The 26,419-nt window shown below is 40.1% G+C and overlaps 1 protein-coding gene across 1 annotated transcript in view; it reads right to left on the bottom strand.

Moving 5' to 3' along the window:
- CDH20 (cadherin 20) overlaps positions 1–26,196 on the bottom strand; it is a 49,748-nt gene extending 23,552 nt beyond the window's left edge. The window contains exons 1-5 of the mRNA XM_005149942.2: positions 26,055–26,196; positions 11,296–11,661; positions 5,414–5,708; positions 3,624–3,743; positions 34–201 (exon numbers count right to left, since the gene is read on the bottom strand). Of these exons, the coding sequence (XP_005149999.1) occupies positions 34–201; positions 3,624–3,743; positions 5,414–5,708; positions 11,296–11,538 (826 nt within the window). The 5' untranslated portion in view covers positions 11,539–11,661; positions 26,055–26,196. The remainder of the gene's footprint in view (positions 1–33; positions 202–3,623; positions 3,744–5,413; positions 5,709–11,295; positions 11,662–26,054) is intronic.
- Positions 26,197–26,419: the final 223 nt, after the last annotated feature.

Raw genomic sequence — 26,419 nt, 5'->3', positions numbered from 1 at the left:
CTTTTTGTCCATCCTATTGCAGTGGGTACTCACTCTGTGGAAATCTGGGTGGGTTGTCATTGACATCAGAGAGGGTGATGTTGACTGTGGTTGTTCCAGCTAATCCTCCCAGCTGTCCACCCATATCCTTGGCCTGGATAATCACTTCATAATATTCTTTTGCTTCTCTGTCCATGTTCATTAGAGCTGTTCTAATTAAGCCTGAGATTGAGGGGGAAAGAGGTTTTGGGAACAAAAGAAATGGCAGTTAAAGAGTATACAAACAAAATGGAGTGCTCTTGCTCCTGCATTCTATCCCTATGTCAAGAATGAGACCAGGCTCTGCATTCACTCTCACCTTTCCTGGCAGAGTAAAACTCACCCAAATTAAATCTAGGTTAACAGAAGGTGTGAATTTTAAAGAGGCCCAGTTAAAATGCATCAGCTCTGGGGCAGGCTGTCTGTTCAAAATTCAAATGTTGCCTTCCAAGAGAGCTGAAAAAGCATTTCAGGAGTAGAGTGTGCTGTGCTGCTTGGAGATAACTGTGTCCACACAGAAGTGGAAGTGATGGGATTAGTTAACAAATAGATCAAGGTGAGTGTTCCACCGTCCCTGCACATGCAATCCTGGAGGCAAACTGGCATAAGCCCACAGGCTTTGATCGGGACCTTGAGGACCGGCGCTGCGGGCTACACGAGTACAATCTGGGGAGCTGCCGCTGGTTTGGGCTGGGCGGGAGGTGGTGACCCCGCTTCCCCCACCTGCAGAGCCTCCGTGTCCTTCGGGGTAACACTACTGCAAGAGGACATGAGGTGGCAGCAGCACTTCTCTCTCGGAGGCTGCGGGGAGCCGGCCCGGGCAGCGGCGCGGTCGGTGCTCTGCGGTGGGGGAGCGGCTCTCGCCACGGGGGTTCCATGATGCTGCTCGCCCCTGGGGCTCCTCCTGCTGCACCCGCCAGGCCTCCTCCTGCCACCCATGCTGGGCTTGTCGGGGGTCTGCCTCGGGTTTGGATGCTGCTCTTTGGTTTTCCTCAGGCATCAGATCTGCTAGAGTTAGCACTCCTTTCCCTCTCACCCGGCTGCCCCCACTGAACTCTGCTCATCCCCACGGCTGGCTGCCAGGACGGAGGCTCACAGGTCTACATTGCAGGTGTATCAAACCTCCAGTCCTCCCGGTGTGACCCATACCATATCAGCAACTACTTGCCCACAGCACACTAGTGGTTTTCTCGTTCACAACACAGCTACCCAGGACTACTGCTTGGCCATACCGGGGTCCCTGAGCAGGACAGCAGCAGTGACTGGTGATGCAGCCCAGGGCATGCACTGCCAGGGGACACTTTCCATGGCACTTATGGCCCTTGCTAGACATAGGTCATGACACATTTGGGGTGGTCTTCTATGTGGGGGCAAATATGTGTCAGTCCTGGGCACCATCCCAGCTGCATGGCTCAACAGGCAGTACTTGCATGTCAGGACACTATTAACTTGAGTGATCTGCATTTAGTGTTTATTTTTAGCAGGAAGACAATATATGGGTTTAATAAAAAAGCGGTAAAAAGATATTGCATTGGCAATTATCGCTGTATGCAAGCGGGAAGAAATAGTGACCAGTACTGAATACTTCCCATGGATATAAATAAGATATGAAAATGGTTATAATTTTGGAAAGCATTTTCTCCATATATGAATACTTTTTAGGTTATTTTCACTCTTGGCTTGTCCTTAATACAGAACAGTCTTGATACATGAAAAAAGACAGCAGTGCCTAAAAGCCAGGCTCCCCCATGCCTATGTTTGGGGACTGGAAGGGCCAGTCCATGACAGCAGGACTCAGAGCCAGGCTGGGGTTCATGCTCCTCCAGATAGGATGCAGAGGAGTAGCCATGCTGAGCAGGAAGCCTCTGATGCTGCTGCATGCAACTGGTCAGCAAGGAAACGCTGAGGTTGGTGGTGAACTTTAAAACTTTCCTTAGGGCTATGGAAAGGATCAGATCCTCAGATTTTCCAAGGTAAAGGGTGCTGATACCATTGTTTTAATCAGAGTGAGGTTTTCTCTCTTAAAAAAGGTAGTAAAGAGCAGAGCTAAGGTGATGTCCGTCCTTTTTTTGCAACAGCCAGATGATTTCTTGGGGAGCTGGATACTCAGGGGGTTTTGCCTGCTCTGCCTGAGGGGATTTAAATCCTCGGGTTTTACCTTCTAGGGGATTATGATCATGGTCAGGCTGTAAAAGTACCCTGAAAAAAAAGGAGGAAGAGCCTCTCAGTTTTCCTTTGAAGTTGTGCATGTACATTTGTTGAGCACCTGTGAGGCCAGTGGCAAAACAGGCATGCTTCTGGAACCAAGAGATTGTGTCGGGAGGTGAAGGATAAGGACACCAAATTCTTCTGGAAGAGGAGTATATTAAAATATGTTGTCCACTGTCAGGTGCTTTAATTGCTATGCATTGATATGAAGGAGCTGGTGTTTGTTTGTAATTTAGTTCTGTTTTAGAAGAATGTGAGAGCTACAATTGCATTTTTTGGGTTAACAAACCCTGTGGGTGGTTTGCTGTTGGAAGCTGGTGAGAGTACTGTGTCTGTTGTGTGGAATTGGTTTCTGGCTCACAACTGCAAGTTGTCTAAAAGGATGCCCTGTTGTCCATTTGTAAAGGCTGAGGCAGCTCTGGACATATGCAGCGATGCAGGTCTAAGTGACTGGGAAATTACTAAGTGGAGAAAAAGAACTTTTCTGGGTTAAATACCAATCAAGAACATGATTTTGTACTTAAGAGCCTATCTTTGGTCTAAATTGCACTCTACCTGTTTAATCTGTACCAGGTTTGACCCTGAATATTGTTTCTTTGCTTTCTTAGAAATCATTCAGTACCCAGCAAATCTATGATTATCTGTGGCTGATAACCAGAAGACAAAATTGACATTACTGTTTTATTTATATTGTAAAGAGCTGAAAAAATAGCATGCCACGTACAAATTTGTCTTTGGCTAGAGGATCTACTCCCTAAACTGCTAACTTTCTGAAGTAGATTATGCGGTGTTGTTTTGCTTTGTCCCCTAGGGCTCAGCAGTGACTATAGTCTCATGAGTTTCTGACCTTAGCACTACAGATGCCCTTTAGAAACTGTCAAAACCTGTCAGATTCCTCTTTTGGGTATGAACCTTGGATATACACAGAAAATGAAAGAGAGAAAGCAAAACAGCAAGGGTATCCTACAGATAAATTTAATGTTATTAACAAGAACACCCTTAGGTAAAACTAAGCCAGATAACTGCATCCTTTAAGTTGTAGTTTCCAGTCCTGGTTGGTTCATAGATTACTTTTTTTTCCCTCTAAGCCTTGTTACCATCTAGATCTAGATGTTGCAATGATAGATGCCAACAAGAACATTTACAGCACCCAACCCATCCAGCTCCTGAGCTGCAGAATACAGTCATTCAGATGAACATATCACTGTAAAAAGCATATCATTCTGGAGCTCATTACCACAGCCTTGCTTTAGCCCTCACACAGTACTGCTCTATCTTGACTCTGAGCCATAGAAATATGTTTCTCTGACCACAGTCACAATGCACTGCCTTTACTTTCTGCTTGAAGCTTTTTCATTTGTTTTCACACTGCCTCATTCCTTGATGAAATAGCATACCTGTCCGAGAGTCCACAGAGAAATATGGTTGTCCTTGAAGAATACTGTACACTACTCTTGCACTGTTGCCATAGGTTGGGTCATCAGCATCTGTTGCTGTCACCTGGATAACAGAGGTGCCTGACAAAAAAATCCATCAGGTAAGACTTTGTGGGATAAAAAGCTGTCATGAAAAGTACAGTTCAAAATAAACTGAAGTGCCTAACAAAAGCTTTACCACAACAAACTTTTTCATTTTATGCTCATAGTGTTTATTATTATTGCCCATACTTTTATCTCATTAGCATTAAAGGAATTAACAGGCATAAATTCGTCATGCATCTATAAGAAGATATAAAAAAACTAGTACTCTACAGACTACAGTTACACAATTGCCAATATAACAGTACTTTGTTATGGGTTGCAGAGGGCTGGTAGTTATATACTACTTGCTTCTTTTTCCTTTTTTCTTGATTTTAAATATTATTTAAAGGCAGCTCAAGTAAGATCTATAGCTTTGTTGAAATTAATCATGACCTGCTGTAGCAGGCCTGTGAATGCTCTATGTTGAGTAAGGGATGGAAACCATTTTTACACAAACAGTGAGTGTGAAGGGATATGTATCTGAGATTATCTCTCTCTGGGATTGCAGTTTACATTGTGTGATCTTGAGATTATAATATGCCTCAGTGCCCTTTGGAACCCGCACAGATGCATATAGACTTATTTTCTTCAACTGGTTTTCAAGGTCTGCTTCCTCTAAAGCCATTAATGGCTAGCAGAGGAATTAATTTATCATTAAAAAGGAGAAGGTAAGGCATAACTGTTCAAAATATATGTGAGTTTTGACTCCTTAAAATGTCAGACAATGCCTTTATGAATGTACCTAGCCTTCTATTTAATGTTCTATGTTAGAAACAAACCCAGTGCTACTAGATACACACTTGAAAATAAATCTGAATTTAAGCTAGACATTACCATTAAGAAACACCATTTCTGAATGGAACTTTTGTATTTGATGCTTGTCTCTAGCTTTATGCCAACATAATATTGAAGAATGAGAAGTTAAAGAAGGACATGAAATTTGTATGGTACTATTATCTCTGTAATGATGTCACAGCTAAAAAGCAATGAGCCACTCCAAAAGAAAGGAGTCCAGAAAAATAATGTTTTATGGGAATACTGGATCCATTACATGTAAATAGTTTCTCTTGACTTGGGTAGGTAGGAAGGCTGCTGTTTGTCTTCTGCACTACAGTAACAGGACTGTCTTTGACATGATCTCTTTCTCTAACAGTGGAGAGCAAATGGTACCAGAATCTTGGGATCCACTGAACTGACTTTAGTGCAGGCTTACAGGGATCAGGAGGTGCAAAGCTCCTAATAATTGTTGTCATGTCTCCTGGGCAGTATTTCACCTCTCAGTATGAACTAGAATAGGTTCCTAAAACTGTGCTATTTTTCTAGGGGGTAATGGTTGTCTAAAGGTCATTAGTGTTGCTACTGTCTGATGGAAGGAGAGAAGGGGAAGTACATTACTGCAAGTTGCCTGAGGATGGCATGTTCAAAATACACCTTTTTTCAGCTCTCTGGTTTTCCTTGGCATGTTTTCTTGCAGAGGGGCCCAGCTGAATGTGGTGTAAACCTGCTATCCCTCTTCTGTGGCAGCAGGGCACCCCAGGGAAAGCTCTCCTGTCCTGCAGCTCTGGCACAAGGGACAAAGGCTTAGTCCAAGGAATCAGGGAATTTATGTTTTTGTGACCATCTCCAATTTGCTTATAGATGAAGAGACTCCACAAAATCTGCCTTACCCACAGGTGACATTTCTGGAACAGAAGCTACATAAGGTCCATCCAGGAACTTGGGTTCATTGTCATTGATGTCTTGGATTTTGATGATGAACTCTGACTCCGGTTCCATCGGCCGGCCCGTTCGTCTGTCCAGGGCCTGTGCTCTGAGGGTGTACTGTGACCTTTCTTCCCGGTCCAGTCGTTGAATGGCATGAATGTCCCCTGTCGTATCATCAATTGTAAATACAATTCCAGCTCCCTCTCCTGAGAGGATGTATTTGATTGAACCATCTCCCCTGTCCATGTCAGAGTGGAGCTGCAGAAAGGCACAGGTCTCAATTACTACGAGCTGGGCAAGCAGCTGCTGAGAAGCACCAAGCACATGAGCATCCTGAGCATTTTGGTCTCACTGTTGGAACTCACAGTCTGGTTTTAATTAACTTGTTTTGCTGAAAGAGGCAAATATTCAGTAATGTCTGTATCACAGAGTTGCAATTAAACCCTCTCTCCTGTCTTTCTATATCTGGCCCCACAGCTGTGCCAGAAGAAAGGGCAGAAACACCCAAAAAGGAACAGGCTCTGTACCTTTTTGAGATCTCACTCAGCACAGTAATTATCTTTTGCCTGGTTGCAATGGCCACTGAGAAGGCCTCACTGCCAGGCTTGGGATAAGGTGAGGTCAGCAAAGCTGCAGACTGTGCTTGCTCACATGGCTTAAGAGGAGTCAGGGGTATCATAATGATGGAACAGGTAAGGCAAATCTGTTTGGGATCAAGGGGGAAGTAGGATGGGAGAGCTACTCAATAACTGTAATGATTCAGAAATCTTTTATTTTTTTCTACTATTCCACCAAAATTTTAGCAGTAAAAATTAGGATTGATCCTTAAATATTCAGAAAAGAATGGAGAGTACGTAAAGTAAATGAGGAACATTTGATTGTGACCATGGCAGGCCATAGAGATTAGAGGCATCCCAGATTTTCTAGAGAATTAGTAAATGGATTTATTGCATGACTGCTGATTAGTCCTGAGCAGCCACAATTACCTGTGAATGTAACAGAACAGGAGAAAAGTAAATGCAGTGTTAATTATCATCTAAAATAGAGAAAGAAATCATCCTGGGGACTACCATTATGTTAAACACCCGGTTCCCATGAAATACTGGAAAACTACATCAAAAGACAAACAAATCACTCTATTTATTTCACTCACACTAGGAAGATTCTTAACAGTATGCTCATACTTCCATGCTTTTAAGGAATAGAACATAAAGACCTGTGCCCAGAGACAGCATTGGTTAAGTTCCAAAAGACAGGAGCACAATAGACTTGAGGTGCAATAATCAAAATGGGATATTCAAGAATGGTTCAAGTGTGAATATTGCGTGATCATAATTTTGAGAGATGAATAAAGAATAGATAAATAATAGGAAAAGTTGATCAAAGTGGGCTGGATTCAGTTAGGCTCATTTTAAAATGCATATATAATACATATATAATACATACACATATATACATAGGTAAATATTTGTACTGGAGAGGAAAATCTTGGAATAATAAACTGAATATATGAAAACAGTATTGGTAGTGTTTGAAAAAAAGACTCCAAATATAAATGGATAATTTGTGTGGAAAAGCAGAAGTGAAACTTAATGCATTTTATTACAAACTATTCTCTCAACAAAGAAAGAAATCCCAACTGTGAGTTATTTAAAAACACACTGAAAACTCCACTGTAACTTAGCACATATGAAAAAGTTTAACAGGGAGGAGGACAAATTGGCTTATCTGACCTAAGCATTGTTAATGGCAGCAGACCAGAAGACTATGACAACTGCCATGTCAGGCCATTTGTATTTCATTTCATTGCTTCATCATTGATCTCTTCAGTGACTACTGCATCTGAGAGACAGCAGTCTTTCAGAGAAAAAAAGGAAAAGGAAAAGAGGAAAAAGAAAAGGAAAAGAAAAAGGAAAAGAAAAAAAGAAAACAGAAAAAAAAGAAAAACAAAAAAGGAAAATAAAAATAAAAAGGAAAAGGAAAAGGAAAGAAGAAAAGGAAAAGGGTGCACCTTTTAAAATAACAGGTGCTCAGGGAAGTTTAAAAGACATAGAAGAAGATACTGAATTAAACTCACAGGTTAAATTGCACCTTTGGACCAAAGCCTGTTTGAAATGAATGCAGTTGTGTAGGGAGCAAACAAGGAATGAATGTGGAACACTAATAAGAATTTGGGAGTACAAGGGGATCTCTGTCTAACTGATTTGTTACAAACATTGGGTCTCAACCAAGGCTAAGCAGCAAGAAATGCTAGCAGCACTTTTGCAGCTTCTTGTGTAATCTGCTTTCCCTAAACATAGCAAAAAAGAGCATAAAAGCCATAATATTGCCAGACTGCAATAAATCTGAAAGAATTTGGTGTCTGAAGGGACTGAAGCTCACACCATTGCTCACACCAAACCCAGTATCAGGATCCTGCAGTTCAGATTGTACACAGAAGTCAGTACTTTGGAAAGGTGATCCAGGTTTAAGTTTGCTCTGTTTTACAGGTGCTGCCATGTGGCTGACACAGAAGGAATTCATTTGTACTTTCTCCTCCATATTAATGGGACTATGGGAGGAATAAAGCAAATAACTCCCTAGAAACTGTTAACTGTGTCAGCCTGGATTGCTTCTTTTGATGAGGATGGTATAAAGGATTAAGGCGTTTGTATCTGCATTTAAACAACACATTTCCTGGCAAAAAGCAGATAGAGTGGTGCTGAGGAGGGCAGCTCAGGGGAGGACTTGCACAGCTCTGCTAACCAGGCTGTGACTCCATCCTTGATGTGCTTTCCTTTCTCTACCTCCAGGGAAGTAATGAGGATGCACGAGTAAGTTTCTTTGATCTGCAGTGATAGTCCATAGAAAGGAAGCATTTTGTTCACTCACTCATCTGCTATGGTTCAAATGCTTTGAAACAGGGTTAGGGAGTCTCCAACACGGCAAAGTGGTGAAGTCTGTCCCCAGTTCAATTACTGACACAGTTTAGGCTGCTGGATGAATGTGGAAAATACCTGCTGTAGCAAGTGTGGGGGCTTTGGTTTCTGTAGTTTGTTCTATTAGCCAATAATGGCTACCTCTAGGGAAGTTGAAGCCTTGTATTTCTCTGACAGGACCAGGAAACCTCAGAAGCTGAAATACTTTAAATTAGTATCGTGAACACTACAGAAAAGCAAAAATTATAACGACTTCACCTCAGGAAGTTTCTTTTAATTTCCCTGTCCATAAGATACTTTACACCTTTTGCTTTACAGTTACATAAGAAAGTACATTTTTCATAGCAGCCTTGAAAATCATATTAGACAAGCCTGCACCTATGTTTCAAGTTAAGGAATTTTCTGGGTTGCTCCAGTTGTACATAGCTAGCGAGAAACAGCTGTACAAGAGCATCGGAAGAGCCCCTCTCTTGTGGGAATCCTTCAGAATATAAAGCAGATACAACTGGATCTATGCTGTGCACTCTTTCTCCTTCTGACATGGGCATGGAGTGGGCAGATGGATAAAAGAAAGGCCTTGTTAGCAGGGTGTTTCAGGGTGTTGTGGGTGGTGTCAATCAGAAGATGCTCTTCCTGTCCAGGCGTGGGACCCAGAGCTGTTTGGAGCGCTGGTGCTAGCTGCAAGCAGTAGGCTGGAAGTTCTTCCACACCTCCTCTTGGCCTCGCACAAGCCCTTCCAGAGCTGTTTCTGAGTCAGCCTGAGGTGACTCACACTGAAAAAATTCTGGCCTGCCAGAACAATTAATTCAGCCCACAGACTATTCCCTTTCCTAAGGATCCCTAAGACACAGGCAGCACGAATGCAGGCAGGGTGACAAATTGTGGTAGGCTTAGAGTCTTCTGAGAGCCTGTGCCTTTGGCTGTGTGAGACAAGGGTAAGCTTTTCTGTCATGGAAGCCCCCACCGCATTCATCCCACCGCTCAGCTGCCTGCTCTGCACCCAGTTCAGGGGTGGAAGAAGATGAAATGTTTGCCCCCAGAGGCCCATTGTGGCAATATAGTTTCCTGTTGGTCTACACAGAGCAGTGCAGAGCTATGAGGCCTTCAGAGAGGTCCAGCCCAGTCAGCTCAACAGTGTATGGGGTTAAATGGCCCTGTTAACCCTGTGAGCTAATTAGTCCTTTCACACCCTGTGCTAACAAAGCTGTGGCTTTGGCATTCCTGGAGAGAGTTCATTGACAGCAGCATGGGCCTTTGTATGGTGGGCACAGACCACAAAGGGTTGTCTCTGCTTCACCCCCATTCAGCAGAGCTGAGCAGCAGTGAGTTCAAGAGCATTGACAACTGCGCCAAGTTTTTGTGCTCCTAATGACAAAATCAAGTATCAACCAATGATGAGTCAATTTCTTCCAGGCCTTGTTTTAGCTAAAATTCCGCTCACAGTGCAAGTCTGGAGTAATTTCAGATGAAACTGAGCGTGTGAAATAATATGTCTGGCCCTTGTTCCAAAGCTGGGAATTGCATGAAAACAAATATTAATTTCTTTAATCAATAGAGATATCAAGAGCTGAAATGCTAGATGCAGAGATGAATGAAGACTAATGAGGTCTCATTTGGCGGCAATCAGTAGGAATGCCGTTGCTGTGGGAGGAAGGAGAGAACATCATGCTGTCAGTCACACAGGGATAAATGAGGAGGAGGTCTTTTGAAGACTGTGGATTCATTTTGATTTATACTGGAGTGACTGAAGGCACAGTTTAGCTCTATGGGACTGCAGAATGATAAATACAAGCCCAGAAAGGGCCTCTGGATATGTGATTCTTGTTTTTTGTTTTCCCTGCAAATGGATAGCTAGGAAGTAAAGCAGCCTTGATCATATGAAAAAAAAAAAATGAAAGGAATTGTTTTTTGACATCTTTTCTTAGTTCTTAATTTTTTATATCTACCTATATATAGTCTGCACCCATCATAGTGTTATCTGATATTCTAGGCATCTAAAATCTCAATTGTATTGTTCAAACACTTCAGTAAACTAAATCTTCTCCTCCCCACTTTTTTCAGATTTGTCTCCTTGGTGCTGACCATAAACCTTTGAATAAGGGTCAATACTTTAAACAATTCAGAGTCTTTAAAAGCAATCAGAAAACAGAAAAAAAGAGGATGGTTATAGTGAGGCAGATTGTGATGGCAGATATCACTGCTTTGATTTCCACCAGCTTTGTCCTCAAGGAGCTACAGAAATGTGAACGAAAAATACTGCCAAGAAGATGGGGTGAGCTTAGACATCCATTTGAGATGTATCTGTACTGATGTGTATGTTATTGGGGTATAAGAGGACCCTTCATGGTTGGATTTAATGAGCTGTCCATCTATCCTTCTAGATCTGGATCAACTTCTCTGTAGTCCACAGCATTAACTTCCAGTCAAGCTGTGCTTAGCAAAAAGATACTCTGACCCTACCGATTTTTAGAATATAAAAATTGAAATGTCAATTTTCGAGGGAAACTGGCTACTTAGTTTGATGTGAATTTCAGCTTTCAGCTGACTTGATCACAGACAGAAGCATGATCTAAAATTCTTCCTTTCTTTCCTATTTCCATGCCAATATAACCTTGCTTTGCCTTGACGTTGTTGGAGTCCCTGGAAAGATCACTGCAGATTTTCTAACACTACCATAACTACAGAGGACGACTGGTGCTGCAGATCTTTCTTTGAAATAGGCAAATAGATTGACAGCCCCCGAAACAGAAATTCTTCCCAAAAGAAGGTGACACAGGGAAAAAGCTCTTACAATCAGAAGTTAAATAAATAAATTTGCTGCCAGGAAGAAGGTAAAGGCACTTAGGGAAGCTTCCTGTATTTCACCACAATCTGCAGATACTCAGATGTATACATTCTGCCAGATATCCTCCTAGTGCAGGTCTTACCTTCCCGACATAAAGAGGGTCAGTTCCTGTGTACTCCTCCAGAACAAAGAACTGGTTCCACACCCAGCTCCTCTTCATGCGCTGATGTAGCTTGTCTGACAGGTTGTCTTCTTGCCCTTCAGTGAGGGGCCTGGCACTTCCTGACAGCACAGTTGTAGTAAGGTCCATCAGTCCCCAAAAATACAAGGACATGCCAAGTCCAAGCAAGTTCTTTGCATTTCTCATTCTACCTGAAGTCCACATCTGTATTACAAGGCTGACTTAAAAGTCAAACCACAGTATCTTAGGTCCCTTGTGAAGAAAGTAGGTCCTGTGTGTAGTCCTTTGAAATGTCCAAAAGATCCTTGTTCTGGGAATGGTAGTCTCCTGTAAAGTTAAAGAAAAATCATAGGAGGATGGACAATTCCCCCCTGCCAAAGGTAAAAGAGTTTCCTCAATAGGCATATATGTCGTAAAATATTTAATCTTCCATATAAAAATACAATAGCAGGATGTACACCCTCTGAAATTGGGAATTCTATTGCCATATAAGCTGCAGAACTAAAGCCTTAGATACAAGAATCATCAGGGTTTAGTCAATATGTATGAGTTCTCTACTTTGCTAACTTAGCTGTAGTGTTGCTTTATAGTATTGATTGGCATGAGTTAAGCACATATGCTTTAGAAGTATTTATGATCAGAAGTCCTTCGGGAATATTTAACAACAGTTCACTCTGAAAAATAATAGCTGGTGAACACTCTTTGGCAACCACCTTTCTATTTGGAAATTATGTCACTGTAATTACACATGTGCAAGCCCACACGTCTACATAAATACAGGTATCATTGCTATATTGCAAACCTTCAATATGACTTTTAGCAGCTCCAAGTTATTTCTAATTTTAATTATTCTTTCAACCTCTCTGTTGCTGGAATTCAGGTTTCACACGCTGCTGCCTCCTCCCTGAGGATCTGATTGCTACTACAAATTCAACATTTCTAGAATTTGAATGGTCAGTTAATCATTTTATAACCCATAAAAGGTTTCAGAGTTCTGATGGTCACCTGCTATTGTGTGATGTGTCCAAGCAAGTGAAGCTTACACATTTTTTCTTTCACAGGTCTGAAAGACTTGTTTAGGCAGAGGAATGCTGACCTCTATAAGAGGACACTTTCTCATCAGTCTAGGATCTTTTGTTGTCATGAAGTCAGTTTAGTCGGTGAGCTCACTTCAGGCTATGGATTGTAGCAAACCTTTCCTTCACCATTTTGCTGAGTTTAACGATGTGGTGCTGCACCCAAGTTATTCTGTCAAAACACTCCAGTTACATTTACTCTGTGGGCCTAGTATTTTTGCTCTTCTTTTTAAGAAATCTTTCTCTTTTCAGGACAAACAGACTTATTAGGAAACACACACAGGGTTCTGAGGCTTAAGCAAGCAGTTCACACTTTACTTTACTGGTGTTCTATACTTAAGTATTTAGACTTAACTGTTTTTTGCTGTGGAAATAAATGTAGAAGGTGATGTCTGACAAATATTTCTAATTGAAATCCTTCAAAGATTTCAAAAGCATAAAAAACACTTTGAAGAGTTGCATGATAATGTTTTGAAGACCGAGACAATGCAGTGTTTTGAACAGAGAAGAGGGTGTTTAAAAATTCCCCAGCATCCAAGCTTGTACAACTGGAGAACTTTGTACACTCACAAATCTACTGAAACAAAAGTTCAGAATTTAATCCAAAAGTTGACTGAAATCTAAAAAGGGCAGATTAGGTCTGGAATAGACGTCCATAGGGGAAGTAAAACAACTTAATGATCTATCTTAGACTAATTTCTACACAAAATAAGGCTTCCAAGTATAAAGCCCAGAAGGACTATGACTACACAGTGCTCCTAGTCCATAGACTTGCAAAGTGTAGCAAACTAGCAGGCCCTTTACCTTTGGAAGTTTACAGCCCAAGACTCACTAGATACAACAAAAAAAATGGCCAAACTGTAAGAACAGAACATGGTAAATCTCTTCTAAGCAGAGTAATGTACAGAACTGCTGGTTCTTTAGATATTGGCTATGTAATGTGCTAGGGCTTATTGTCTGCAAAGGCAAAGAATGGGGATTTATCTAAGCAGTACAAGCCCAGAAGGACCACAGTAATCTGTGTGTCTGTTGTTTCACGAAGAAGCTGGCAGCTGTTTGTGAGACACAGGGAGAAGGCTCAGTTTGCTGCATACCCACAGTTAAGAGTCTAAGACCTGTGTGCGCAGTGCTTGCCTCTCTCTGTCCTGTGAGTCCTTAGCTCTCAGTAGTTAATCTACACTCACGCTGGGCAGAGAAGGCTGAAGTCCTCTTCACATAATAGGTATGTCCACCTTGTTCTTGGCATGTTGTCAACAGCAAGTTTTTTTCAGCAGTCAGGGGGACATTATTGACAACCCATGCTCTGTTGGTGAGTAAAGGCAGGAAGGGGCCTTCCACCATCCCTCAACATGAGTTGAGGGAACACAGAAGTGCCTCTGCCATGCAACAGGAAGGGAAAGTGGATGCAGGCTGCGATCCAGAAAAGAAGGTCCTGCCTGAAGTTTTTACTTTAAGAAGTTCCATCTACTGTACAAGTCAGTTACATTTTTTGTTCATGTGGCAAAAAGGTGATACAACACGATGGCCCAATTCCAGTGTCAATGAGAACTCTGTTTGTAAGTGAACTCCCAGACCACAAATTCAAAACTAATTGTGCCAGATGTCTCCTGTAATTAAGTTCAGCCAACAAGCATCAACAGCATTCAGGCAAAGTAGTATCAAAACATGGTTAACTAAACTGGTAGAGTTACCAGTAGGCCAGTAATGAGGCAATAGAAAAAGAAATATGATAATCAGGATGTTTTTTCTGCATGTGTGTTATATCAGCAGAAAGCAAAATAAGTAGAAACAGTAAAATAAAGGGCAAGACTAGGGATATAAATGCTTCAGGCTCCCTGTGATAACAGCTTTTGTCATTTGAATGTTACTCAGGATTGCAGTCCAGTTCCATGATGAACCTTTCTTGAAAACAGTGTGCAACTCAGTAGCCCCCAGGGGCAACATCCCTAAAAACATTTCCTGTTCCCAATGTAATCTCATTCTGGGATATGGCAAGCATCAGGAAACTGTTAAGTAATGTAAAATCTTGTCAAGGATGTTACTCCCCTGAGTACCAGTAATTTCTCCATTTAATGCCAGCCCAGGTTACATGGTCATTTATTTTGTAAGGATGGAAGAAAATACTAGTGTTGAAGTGGCACAGATTTTTTTTGTTAATACCAGAGTTCCTGGTGTCTTGTGTCTTCCCAAAACTGTGAGCAAGCAAGCTCAAAGTCATCACAGTTTAGTTCTCGACTAAAGGTAAGTTACCACTATTAATGTTTAATCAAGAATGGTTCCTCTGTCTCTGAGGCTAAAGGAGAATGAGGTTTAACTTTCTGTGTCAGGGCCTCAGCTGGTATTAAAAGAACAAAAAAGTTCTGGCCCGAGGTGCTGCTGATCTCTCTGAGACTCTTTTTTGACAATTTCCTCTCCCCCAGGTGTGTTCTACTGGCCTCTGGCTCTGCAAGACCTACTGGTCAAGCGGAGTATTTCTCAGCAGTGTAAAAGGCACTCATGTACTTTCAGGATTTGAATTGTGTGGTAGCACAAGTGATGGTTGAGCTACAGTTTAGGTAAGGGATGACGGCGTGTTCCAGAGTACTCATGCAGACAGCTTCTTAGCTGTGTGAGTTTGATAGAGAAGTATGGGGTCACTTAGACTGTAGAAACAACAGCTCATTAGGATGATAGCCATATGCTTTGAATGTGCTAGCTTGGCAGAATCTCTAGTCTTAAGTGGGCCTTAGTGGTTTTTGTTGCTGAATGATGATGCAGGCTTTGAGGCAGAGCCTCTTCTTCTGCCTCAGGCTAGGTAGTGCCTTGCAAACAGGAAGACAAACAGTCAAACAGGAAGACACTTGTTGGCATGACTGAGTCAAAACCAAATCTTTAATGTTCTCTTAATGCAAGTTTTTTCTTGGAGCCCTTCAAAATGGGTCCTTAGGAAAATCTGCAAAAATGGAATTAAGCTTCTGCTTGTCATATCAAATATATTATAGAAACATGTTTCATGGCACAGTACAGGGATGTGCAAAAGACTTGAGGGCAGTAAAGGAAGGGAAATCTTGTTTTCCTTGCTCACACAAAAGAACTGTTGAGCCCAGGAAGACTGCATGACCAAAAGCTGTGGGATTTCTGAAGAGGGCTTTTTATTTTTCAAGAACCATTTAAATGTTTCAGAACCCAGTTTGTTACCCATAGTTGAGTACTCCATTGTAATAGGCTTAGCTGCACCTGTGCTGTTTAGATCCCTGTCCCAAGGTGAACGCCTTCCTTGCCCCTGCTTTTGTGATGAATATTTCATTATCAGCTCACACTTTAAGGTTATTTTTTCTGCTTTTGCCTTGCAAATATTGCAGAAAGAATCCTTTTTCTTGTCACTAAACAGTTACAAACATGGGTTTTGGCTTCATAAAAAACAGTGAAGATCTGATGGAGCTCTGTGCAACTGGTGGTCCATACATGGTACAAAGAAACTACCTGATTGTTCTACACAAAAGGGTTAAAATAATGCATTTTCCACCAATGTAAATACACATTTCTCTTTTTGGCCTATATTACGAATTAAAGTACGTGGTTTCCAAGTGTGAGCTCCTCTTCGTGCTCCAATTTCAAAGACTCCTCCTTAACAAATACTTGTACTGTAATTAAGCTATTCTTAATTGAATATCTAGCTCTGGGAAAATATTAAAAGGAAAAAGAAGTATCTGCCAGATATAGAACCAACTTCTAGCATTTTTGTACGTGACCCATTTATCTTGTTAATTCTGAAAAGAACATTACTTCCAAAGAAACGATAAAAATATTAGTAGTTTGGATAACCATATGGGCATCCACAGAGTTCCACTGGGATTGAAATGTATTATGCTCAATATATATTTGCATAAACACCAAGATTTTATGGTCAAAAAGCTCAGAATTTAAAAGTTTTATATACATGTTTAGTGTATTCATCATGCAGAACAAGTGATCTCCCAGAAAGCCAGTGGACTATTTGCATTCATAAAATTAATTGCATTCTTATATCTTTTATGCCTGGTCCTTCCAATGTATTTTGCTGCATGGACCCAGCACTCATGCAAAATGCTACAGACCTTAGTGGATGCTACAGACCTTAGTGGATCTCATGCAGCCACATTGCTTGAGTGGAACCAATTCATTTGCAGAAGGCATATTACACTGAGAAAGTGGAGAAGAAAGAGACAATCACTTTTAAACTCCTTCCTCCACTTTCTCTGTACATAAATACACAAATACATGTGATATTTCTAATATATATATGTACTTCTTAGCAGCGCATACACTGCAGTATGTTAATGAAAAATTATTTCTGTGTTTAATGACACCTTTAGAGAGTTTTTCCCCCACCATTTTGCCAAAAGAAACCAAATAATTCATTAATGACCACAGTAGGAAAAAACTAAATCTGAGTGAAAAGAATTCTAGTGAGCTATATACTTTGTTCCTTGAATTTCTTGTGTTATTTTAAACACAACGTGGGTGTGTGAGTACTGAACAGTTTTTTACCCCCTGGTAAATAGATTATTCTTTTACATTTACAAAGATTATTTCTAAGGTTTCCTGTACCCTTAGCTGCTCACAGCCTTGTCATAAAATGTCTTTGCAATAACCCCACAGCAGTGCAAGTCAGTAAGAAAGTGTAGGCTATATTTTGTACAAGGCGAGCCACCCACAATAGATGCCTAAAACCAGCCTCTAGTGATGGAGGCTCCACTGAGCCAGGATCTAGAATATCTTAAGCAAATTACATAGCACTTGTCTCATTTTAGAAATCCTAACACTTGCAATACCTAAGTTAGGTACCTCTAACCAGGCTGTTTGATTATAGTCCTAAATGTTTTTGCACCACTTCCACAGCATCATATGTTTTATCTCTGGTCCAGGCCACTCCTACTATTACCTATTGTTATACTTACTGAGAGAGTTTAAACTGAAAGGAAAGATCTAGAGGCATTTGTTATTTTTCTTGAAAATAGTCTGGGCCTGAACATGTATTTTTATTTTTATCATAAATACAATGAAACTTGACAACATACCATATGGTGCATAAACATTAACTCAGAATACAATCCATTGTCATAAAATTACATCTACAGACCAGTCAACAGTCTCTCCCGGGACACATCAGTGAACTCATTTTGCTTAAGATCTGAAGTCCTTCAAAGCTACAGAGTGCCTGCAGAGTGAAAAATCCCACAAAACGACAGAGGGAGTCCCATCATATAAATCCCAGTCCTATGGTTATACATGCATAAAAAGATCAAAAATAATGAAACACAATCACAAAGTAAACATTTCCAAATAAAATAATGCTCATAACTTACATCAGGGGAGGATCTGATCCCCAGCTTTTGCTCAGTGTGTGATACTGTACATCTACTGTAAAAAAATGGACAGAAATACAAGAGGATTTCAAAAGCTCCATGCTGGTCTAACTAACCCTGCTGAAGTCAGCCTCAGTAGGAGCTAAGTGAGGCATTGCAGATACATTGGGAAATAGAAATAAATGCTAGATAAAGCTCAGAGATGCAGCCTGCTGCCCTACGTAGTGGAATATTTAAGCCCTGAACAGGACCTAGTCACAGCTGTTACAATCCTCTTTGAAAAAAAACACACCAATGCCTTCCTTCTATTTTTCATTTGCTTAATTTCTGCCCATTTGCTTCATTCCCTTCCCTCTTCCAGATGCTGAGCAGATGCCTTGCCTGATCTGCCATATCCCTACAATGGGATAAAACCTGTTCCTTTTGCAAACCTGGACTGCATTTTGAACCTGAGATGTCCCTGTCTGTGCTGCGTGGTGGCTATGGTAGCAAATCATATTCTTTGGCTACAAAACATTGCATTTTGGGTATGCTAGTCCCCAGAATATGACATATTTCCACACAGCAGTGAAAACTGGACTCTTTCTTGTCCCATGGCTGCTGCTAGATAGTAAAGCTCTCTGATACTCCCTAAATGTCAAAGATGGAAAATGTGTTATCTGCTACCTGGAGACAGATATGAGAAGCAGCTGTCTGCCTGGGGCAGATAGAGGTAATATTTCTTCCCATGCATGAAGATCAAAAGTAACGATAGGCAAGTACCTAAGTGCTGTTACTGGTGAAAACAACTCCCCAGCTTAATTATGACTGTGCTCCTGGTTAAGTTAGCTTTTCATACAGTGTTTTGACATATTAGAAATAGACTCAGAAAAAACAACTTTCAAAGTCAACTCTTGAAGACAAAGAAGTGGATGGGTAATTTCTTTTTCCAGCCAGAAAACAATATTTGTCCCTCACTCATGCACCCACCACCACACAGTAGGGTTTGTTTTGTTTTGTTTGATAGAATTGTGGCTGTATTCATAGCGAAAGGATTGTCTTTAACCTATAAAATAGCTGTAGGGGGTTCTAAGAGGTGGAAATCTTTCATATAATTTGTATTTCTTGAATCTGATCTTGCTTCAGCTGTACAACAGTGGCATCTGTACCTTGTCCTGACCTCAGTGATTGCCTTGTCTGAACATAAAGACATGCCACTAACCAACAGGATGAACATTTTCAATACAACTTCAAGCTGCTGTCTATGAAATCAAACTAGCAAAAGAAACTTACAGCCTCTTTCTCAATCTAAACTGTTAGAGTCTACCCTGCTCCTATCACTTAGCTTCAAAGTGTATTTCATAGAAATACAGACTATGAGTGTCTAGCCTTCACAGGACGCTTTCAAGCTGAAAGGATAAAGTAAGAAGGAAAAAAGATGTGTTCTAAACAGTTCTAAAAAGAATGGTTCTAATACAGCAAGAATTGATTAGTAAAGCCTAAAAACCAACCTTACATGCTTTGCTTGCCAGCCTCTAGATTTTTGCCTTCAGATTCAATTGTTTCAGTCTCCACAGTAAATGTATATGAAGAGTGATCTAATTGTCATCTATAAATGCAGCATGCACTAACAATGCTCCTCACAAAGAGGATTCAGTTATCTATTTTCCATCTTCTTCATAATCCAATGCTGGGACATGTTCCCAGTTTTACCAGTCTCTTCCCATTTGAGAAGGTTTAGTGTGCTAGATGGAGCTGTTCCTCTGCTTGGATTTTTTAATGCCTAAGAACTAGCATTTACTAGAATATAAAAGATTTTCTAAGCTTCATCTTGCTGGCAAATTCTTGGTTTGGCAGTTTGTGAAAGGTGAATCTTTCAGAGGAGACTCAAAAACCATGTGCTCTATCTGTCTTGGTATTCAATTTGTAATGCTGATGTAATAGCAGCTTTTGTATGAGCTGAGGTATTCTTGGCCAAAATTCCCATCCTTCCATTATCTGCTGTGAGCCATCTGGTTGCTGTCCTCCTTCACAAGGGAGAATCTTCTGCAGCTGGTTTGAGTCAGATTTTCCAAGGAAATGAGTTTATGTGCTAATATAATTGCACTGATATTCCATTAGTGTTATGAAAGACAGAGATCCCAAGGATTACTGTATTTTTGTCTGTTCCTTGGGTATTAGCAGGTACCATAGGGAATGGACACCCGACTGATGTCCCCACCAAGCGACATGGTCTCCCAAATCAGATCTCTGATATACTGATTTTTTTTGCCTTTGGAAATTGCCAATACTTCAGAATAGTTGAATTATTTCTCAATATGCTTTGGAGGTGATAGTTCAGAAATTAAGGAACTTCTAATAAAACAAACTTGACATCTGAATAAATGTGATTAATAGCAGCAAACAGGATTTACCAAGAAGCTGGAAAGACAGTATTTCCCAAATGGAAATGGAGTGGGCTTCTAGTCTGACACAAATGATATTTTAGCTAGAGAAGGTGTAAGAACAGGAAAAAAAGAAGTGGTATTTTTCTGAGATATTGAGCTATGGGTTGCTGGGAAAATGTATGAAACTTGAAAGACAAGTGCATGAAAACCGAAATGATTTGCCTGAAAGATGGTTGTTCAAGGCAACTTTGCTTCCAGGTAAAGCTGAAAAATCCAGCCTTGATTGTAGTTTTGCTTCTTTATTTTTGTAGGAGAAATGTTATTAATCAAATATTTTGTATTTGAAGTTTCAGAGAGGGGGAGGAGAAGTAGAAAATAAAGAACAGTGGGAATAAGCACCAGTGCTCAATGCTAAAATCAATAATGTGAGATTGCTTGATACACAATCTTTAGTTAATCATAAAAAATAAGGTTGTAGTGTTGTGAGCAGAATTCCTTGCTGACCCTTGTGATTAGTTTATGCACTGAAGCATGAGTTCTGATTTCTTCCTTTTGACTGAAAAACCATTTTGCCTCTTTAAAAAGATGTAGCAGTATAAATTTCACCTTCCATTTCTCACAGATTTTCAGCCTTTTACTACATCTTCCATTTTTAAATCTGGCGGAAGGATCCATTTTTACTTCATCAGCTTCGCTTGATCTCAGCCAAAAGCCTGACCTAGTGCCCAGTGAAAATTGATGGGGTATTTGGATATTATGTTCTGTCTTCTCTCAAGCTGTATAACCTACGTTTTCAAGATCTCTTGCCAAATTAATCTGTCTGCACAAAATTTACCTTCAGTTACTTCAGAAACCAACTAAAAAAATAGCCAAAATATTAGTGATTACCTTCATGTGACTGTAGAAGATGAGTGGGTTCCTAGAGGACAGGAAGAGGAAAATAATACTTATATTTAAAGGGGGAGGGGGCAGTGGGGAAGAGGAACCAGTGAAATCATTCCAACTTCAATGCATAGGAAGTTACTGGAACAACCAATTTTTCAGCATCCAGGGGATAATGAATTACTAGGGAATAACAAACATGGATTTGTGAAGAACAAGTAGACAACAAATCACTCTGATTTTCCTTACTTTGATGACTGGCCTAGCAGATGAGAGGTGAGAAAAATGCAATACATCTTGACCTTTTAAAACGTTTTACACAACTCCACAACTCATTGTCAAAGACAACATAGGGCAATGTGGCCGAGGTGAAATGAGAGTAAGACAGACTAGAAGACAACTCAATCACTAGCAGCAGTGGTTCAGAGTCAGACTGGGAATCCTCATTGACGCAGGATTTTGCTTTTGACCAGCATTGTTCAATGTTTTTGCTAACAGTTTGGATGATACAGTACATTTACGAAATGTGAGGATGACATCAGATTGAGAGATGTAAGCACTTGGGAAGTGGGGTAAGATGTAAGCACATCGGAAAGATGGGTTAGAGTTCAAAATTATCTTGATAAATTAGAGAAATGGTAGGAAATCAATACCAAAAAATTCAATAGGAGTAAGTGCAAAGCACAAGCCTTGGAATGGCAAAATCAAACCCCTAGGCATAGAGGGATGAATAATGGCCTAGGAGTCAGCACTGTAGGAAAGGAGCTGACCACAAACTGAATAGGAACCAACACATTGATGCATGGGTTGTTGCAAAGGAGGAAAATGTCACTCTGCTGTTTCAACAGGATGTTGGGCAAGTTGCTCATGTCTTGTATTTGAAGGACTTTTACCAGCATCCTCAGCATGGAAAGGCAGCACATCACAGCTTAAAGGAGATATCAGGCAGACTCCCAGACTGCTGCCAGAAAGACAGCAAGAAATTTAAGCATAGGTCTGGAAAAATAGAACTTGTGAAAAGGTTGAAAAAATTGTCATTTTTTTAGATTTTGAGAAAAGCTACAGAGTAATCTATTGAAAGTCAATTAAGTGACATCTGATCTTGTGTCAGAAGGAAAAGACAGAAGGTAATTAGAAAAATTCTACATTTCTATGTCCCTGAAATACATATAAAATCACATCATGTCAAACAAAAGATTTGAGTGCTCATTATGTCTAGTCTTCCTCTATAATTTCTTTGGGTCTTTTTCACCTTCTCCCCTCCTCCTCTGTTAGGCTGAACCCACATGTGCTATGAATTGCCTCTACTGTGTGAGGACTCAAATAAACTAGTCAGGTTTACTCACTGGTAAAGAGAAACCTTATCAAGCACGGATGATATTTTTAAGCTTATGTCAACAAAACGAATTAACTTTACAATGAACAATGCTTCTCATGATAATTAGGAAAAAAACATGATGAAAAAAGCTCATGCTTTTCTTGATCATTATGAGAAATTAGTTTTTCCAGGAAGAGCTGATCAGAAGGTGCTTGGCTATGATTGCCGTACCATGGGGCTAACTGGAAATATAGAATTCGCTCCAGCTGCACTTTGATTGCATTTGTGGCTTCCCACTTCCATAACAGCAATAATTTCATGACAATTAAATCATGTCCAGAGCCTTGTATATGTAAATGGAATTCTTTTAGATTATTCCTTCAGGCAGGAGGTTGTACCCTCAGTCCCAGAGTAATGACTTTTGTGGTGCAAACTAGTCTGTAATCTCCCTAACCACACTGAGGTGTCACCTTACTTCATAAAATGACCATCAAATGATTCTATTGATTTCAAAGGGGTTTCTGTTTCTCCATGTGCTAATTGATACTTTATTAAAGTCTGAGTTAGCATACAAAAGTGCTAACTAGGCAAAACTCCCTACAGCTTTGTAAAAGACCATTATTCCCCATTACCTTTAAAATCCCCATATGAGAAGATACCTACACACTTTTCTCATTGTTTCCTGCCTCAGAGTATAGTTTCACAGTCTACATATTCAGGCAAAAATAATTAACTGACCCTTCTTACGAGGTAAAACATATTTTCAATAAAACAAAGTTCAAACTGCTGTGATTCTATCGTAGCTTGCTGTATAACATCATAGGGTACTCCTCTTTGCATTAGACAGTTCAGAGACCCTAGCTATTTCTGCCTTTTAAAAATTGACTGATGCTTACTGTAAGAATAGAAGTGTTCTTTTTTTTTGTGTCCTACCCACTTTTCTGTTTATCTAAATCCATTTAAATCTATCATTGACACTCTTGCCTTTGGCCTATTGTGGTCTTTCAGCAATGCTCTACATCATTGCATTTTATCTTGGATTTGCCATGTTTGAATGTGAAACAAAGTGTTTTGATGTGTATAAGACCAAATTTCCCTCAAAAACCTTCTTGCCTAATCTTCAGATTTGTACAGATTTTGCACAGGGCAAATCTTATTTGCTTTGCTCATTTCCACCTTCCAGTTGACTTCAGTAAGAATGTTCAGGTGAACAGAGTCATGAAGATATGACCTGCACTTCTGCAGAGACACATAAAAAACATAAAAGAATTACAACACCTACCTATATAATTTGTAACTACAAATGTAGCTTTGGCATTCAGATAGCAGAATTAAATGCCTATATTGCATAATATGTGCCTATTAGCCTATTAATTGTCCCATTAGCAACAATGAGTAACTGCAGGCACAAAATATATCTAAAGAAACTAAAATTTTATTCATATACTATTTATATTGCTATGACATTCCTTAGTATGGAAGTGCAATATAAATTCATAGTAGTATCTGTCAAAAATCTATCACCTCTTCTTCAGCTAGTAAAATATCTTTCCTTCAAGAAATACATTCCCTGCCAATCACATGATAATCAGCAAATACAGGTTAAATGAAATTCTTTACTTTTTAATGTCAGGATGATCTCTACTTGCATAATATAAGGAGACTGGGTTTCTTAACATTTCACTCACATAAAATAAAAGAGTGTAATATAATGTAATACAGTATACTATAAAGTGACATAATATAATGCAATATAATATGACACATATGGAAAGCACAGCGTCCACTTTCCCTAGAAGATATGATGTGCTCATGAATATGCATCATTTACTCATACTAGGAAGTGCAAACTCAACAGCTCATGCAGCTCACATCCGTAAGTGCTTGGACAGCTCTAAGGTGGAGGGTTATGAGATGCACATGTCTTGATCCGATTTGATTAAGTCAGTTGCTGCTAATTTCTACTTCAATATCAAAGGCAGAATAATAATTCAGGTTTAGGAAGCCACAGCAAACAGTCACACTTTTTTTAGGATTTAAATAGGGAAGTGGAATCTTGCAAAACTCATAGATAGTTGCAGGCTGCTGGAGTAATACCAAGATATGGAGATCTGTGGTGTCTTGGTTCTGCACAAAAGGCAGGCAGCCTCAAGTACCACCAGCCAAGGCTGGAAGTGTCTTCTTTTGTGGTTTATCCCCTGTACTCACTGTGCCCACCTGCATCTCCTCCCTGCCCCAGCTGACAGACAGTACTTGGGAGCCCAGCTTTGAGAAGCACCTACAAATGGCTCTGGGCAATCAGTGGGTGCTGGGGTTACACCCTTCTCCAAGCATTTTGAAACAGAGATGTGGCCACCCTGGGCAGAAGCTGTGAACCTTGAAGAATTAGTAGACTTAAAACTTGGGAAGAAGAAAGTTTTTGTCCCCAAAAGCTGTCCAAAGGCTGTGGGTCCCTACCTGCTCTGGCCCAAAGAGGTTTCACAGAGCCCCTGCGGTAGTGCCACCACACTACATGGGGGATATAGCTGGCTGGGGAAGTGGAGGGATGGCTCTGATGGAGCAGCAAAATAATCAATGCTCCTCATCCTGTGTCAGAGGCTGGGGGAGGGAAAGTGAAAACTTCCCATGTGCAGAAGCTGGACTGATTTGCTTGCAGAGGGTTTTAACAGGCATTCACCTATCTATCTCTGAAGCTTTCATTAAGAAATGCAGTTTTTTCTTTAATGATAATCCCCACACACCATTAATTTTAGAGGGTGGACTCTGAAGCTGTAGTTTTGCTATGAAGAAAAACTGAGTAAAATAGAGCAATGTGAACAGTGAATTGGAAAAAAACATGTCAAGGACAATAAAACTTTTTATTTCTGGTTTAATATTCATTCTGTATTTCAAGAACAGCTATAGTAGCTGTCCAACATTATTAATTAGCATGAGCTTCATTCAGTGAAACTCTTCCTTCTCTTCAAAGAAATACATATATTGTTACATATCCCCCATTTTGTTTTCCCACAAGACACATTTCAAAACAACATGTGCTCTTTTGGATGCAATACTGTATCACTCTGATTATTGTACATAATAAGATATGTCCTAAGATAGAGCACTGCACAGATATTTATTTAGAAGGACACTTTTGATGTTGTGTGGACTAAAGAAATACTTAAATTCTACTGAAATAAAACTGAAATTCTGTGTTACTATAATCAATCTTGATCCGTTGTAGAAGTCTGGGCTCTGCAGAAGTGCCATTCTAATCTACTTCATATATGAGCTTCCAACTTAGAGACAGTCAAGACATATGGATTAACTCTTTGAACAGAAATTTTCTAAAAGCACAAATAGAAATGTATGTGCCTAATGCCTATTTTACAAATCAAACTTTCAATTCGAAGAGGTTTACAATTTATTTAAGAATGAGAAATCCATGTCACTGTCAGTCTCAAGTAATGCATGGGTTTAAACCTACAGCCTCCTCAAAAAGACACTGAGGAGCAAACAAATTATTTCTGAGCTTTTTGTACGGATACCAATGACTGCAACAGAGAGCTACCTAATATTTGTAAAGAAGTGTTTCAGACAGCTTGTCCACATCTTACAGAACAGTGTGTATTAATTTGTTTCTTACCAACACAGAAATACACGCTTTCTAAATCTTTCCTGGTTTTGAGCAATTCACTGTATTCAGTGAGAAGCAATAGGAAAAATATACTTTGTGCTACCAAGAAAAATAAATAGTAATGTTAAAACATACCCTTCACTATGTTTGCACTTCTTCTCTGCTACATTTGTTACAGCAGCTCTGTTTACATACTGCCTTTCTCTTGCACGCTTCTGGGCAGTATCTGCCACAGGTGCTTCAGCAGCTCTGTCCTCTTTTCAACACAACCAGCTCTAAAGAGAAAGTGTCATTTGTACCATTGTATGCATCAGCTCTTAGAAAAGACATCATCCCAAACCAATCAGAACATACTTTGGTGGTCTATCTTCTTTCTCAACTGATGCAACAGTATATGAATGGGACCAATAATCCACGAGGTGAGGTGTACAGATGCCATTCACTAGAGAGGATGCTGGGAGAACATAAGCTACATGGGTGGGTGGTGGGAACAATAACAA

Source organism: Melopsittacus undulatus, chromosome 1 (assembly GCF_012275295.1).
Source record: "Melopsittacus undulatus isolate bMelUnd1 chromosome 1, bMelUnd1.mat.Z, whole genome shotgun sequence".
NCBI classification, from domain to species: Eukaryota; Metazoa; Chordata; class Aves; order Psittaciformes; family Psittaculidae; genus Melopsittacus; species Melopsittacus undulatus.
Note: the sequence above shows the minus strand (reverse complement) of the source record. Positions and strands in the feature narration are given on the sequence as shown.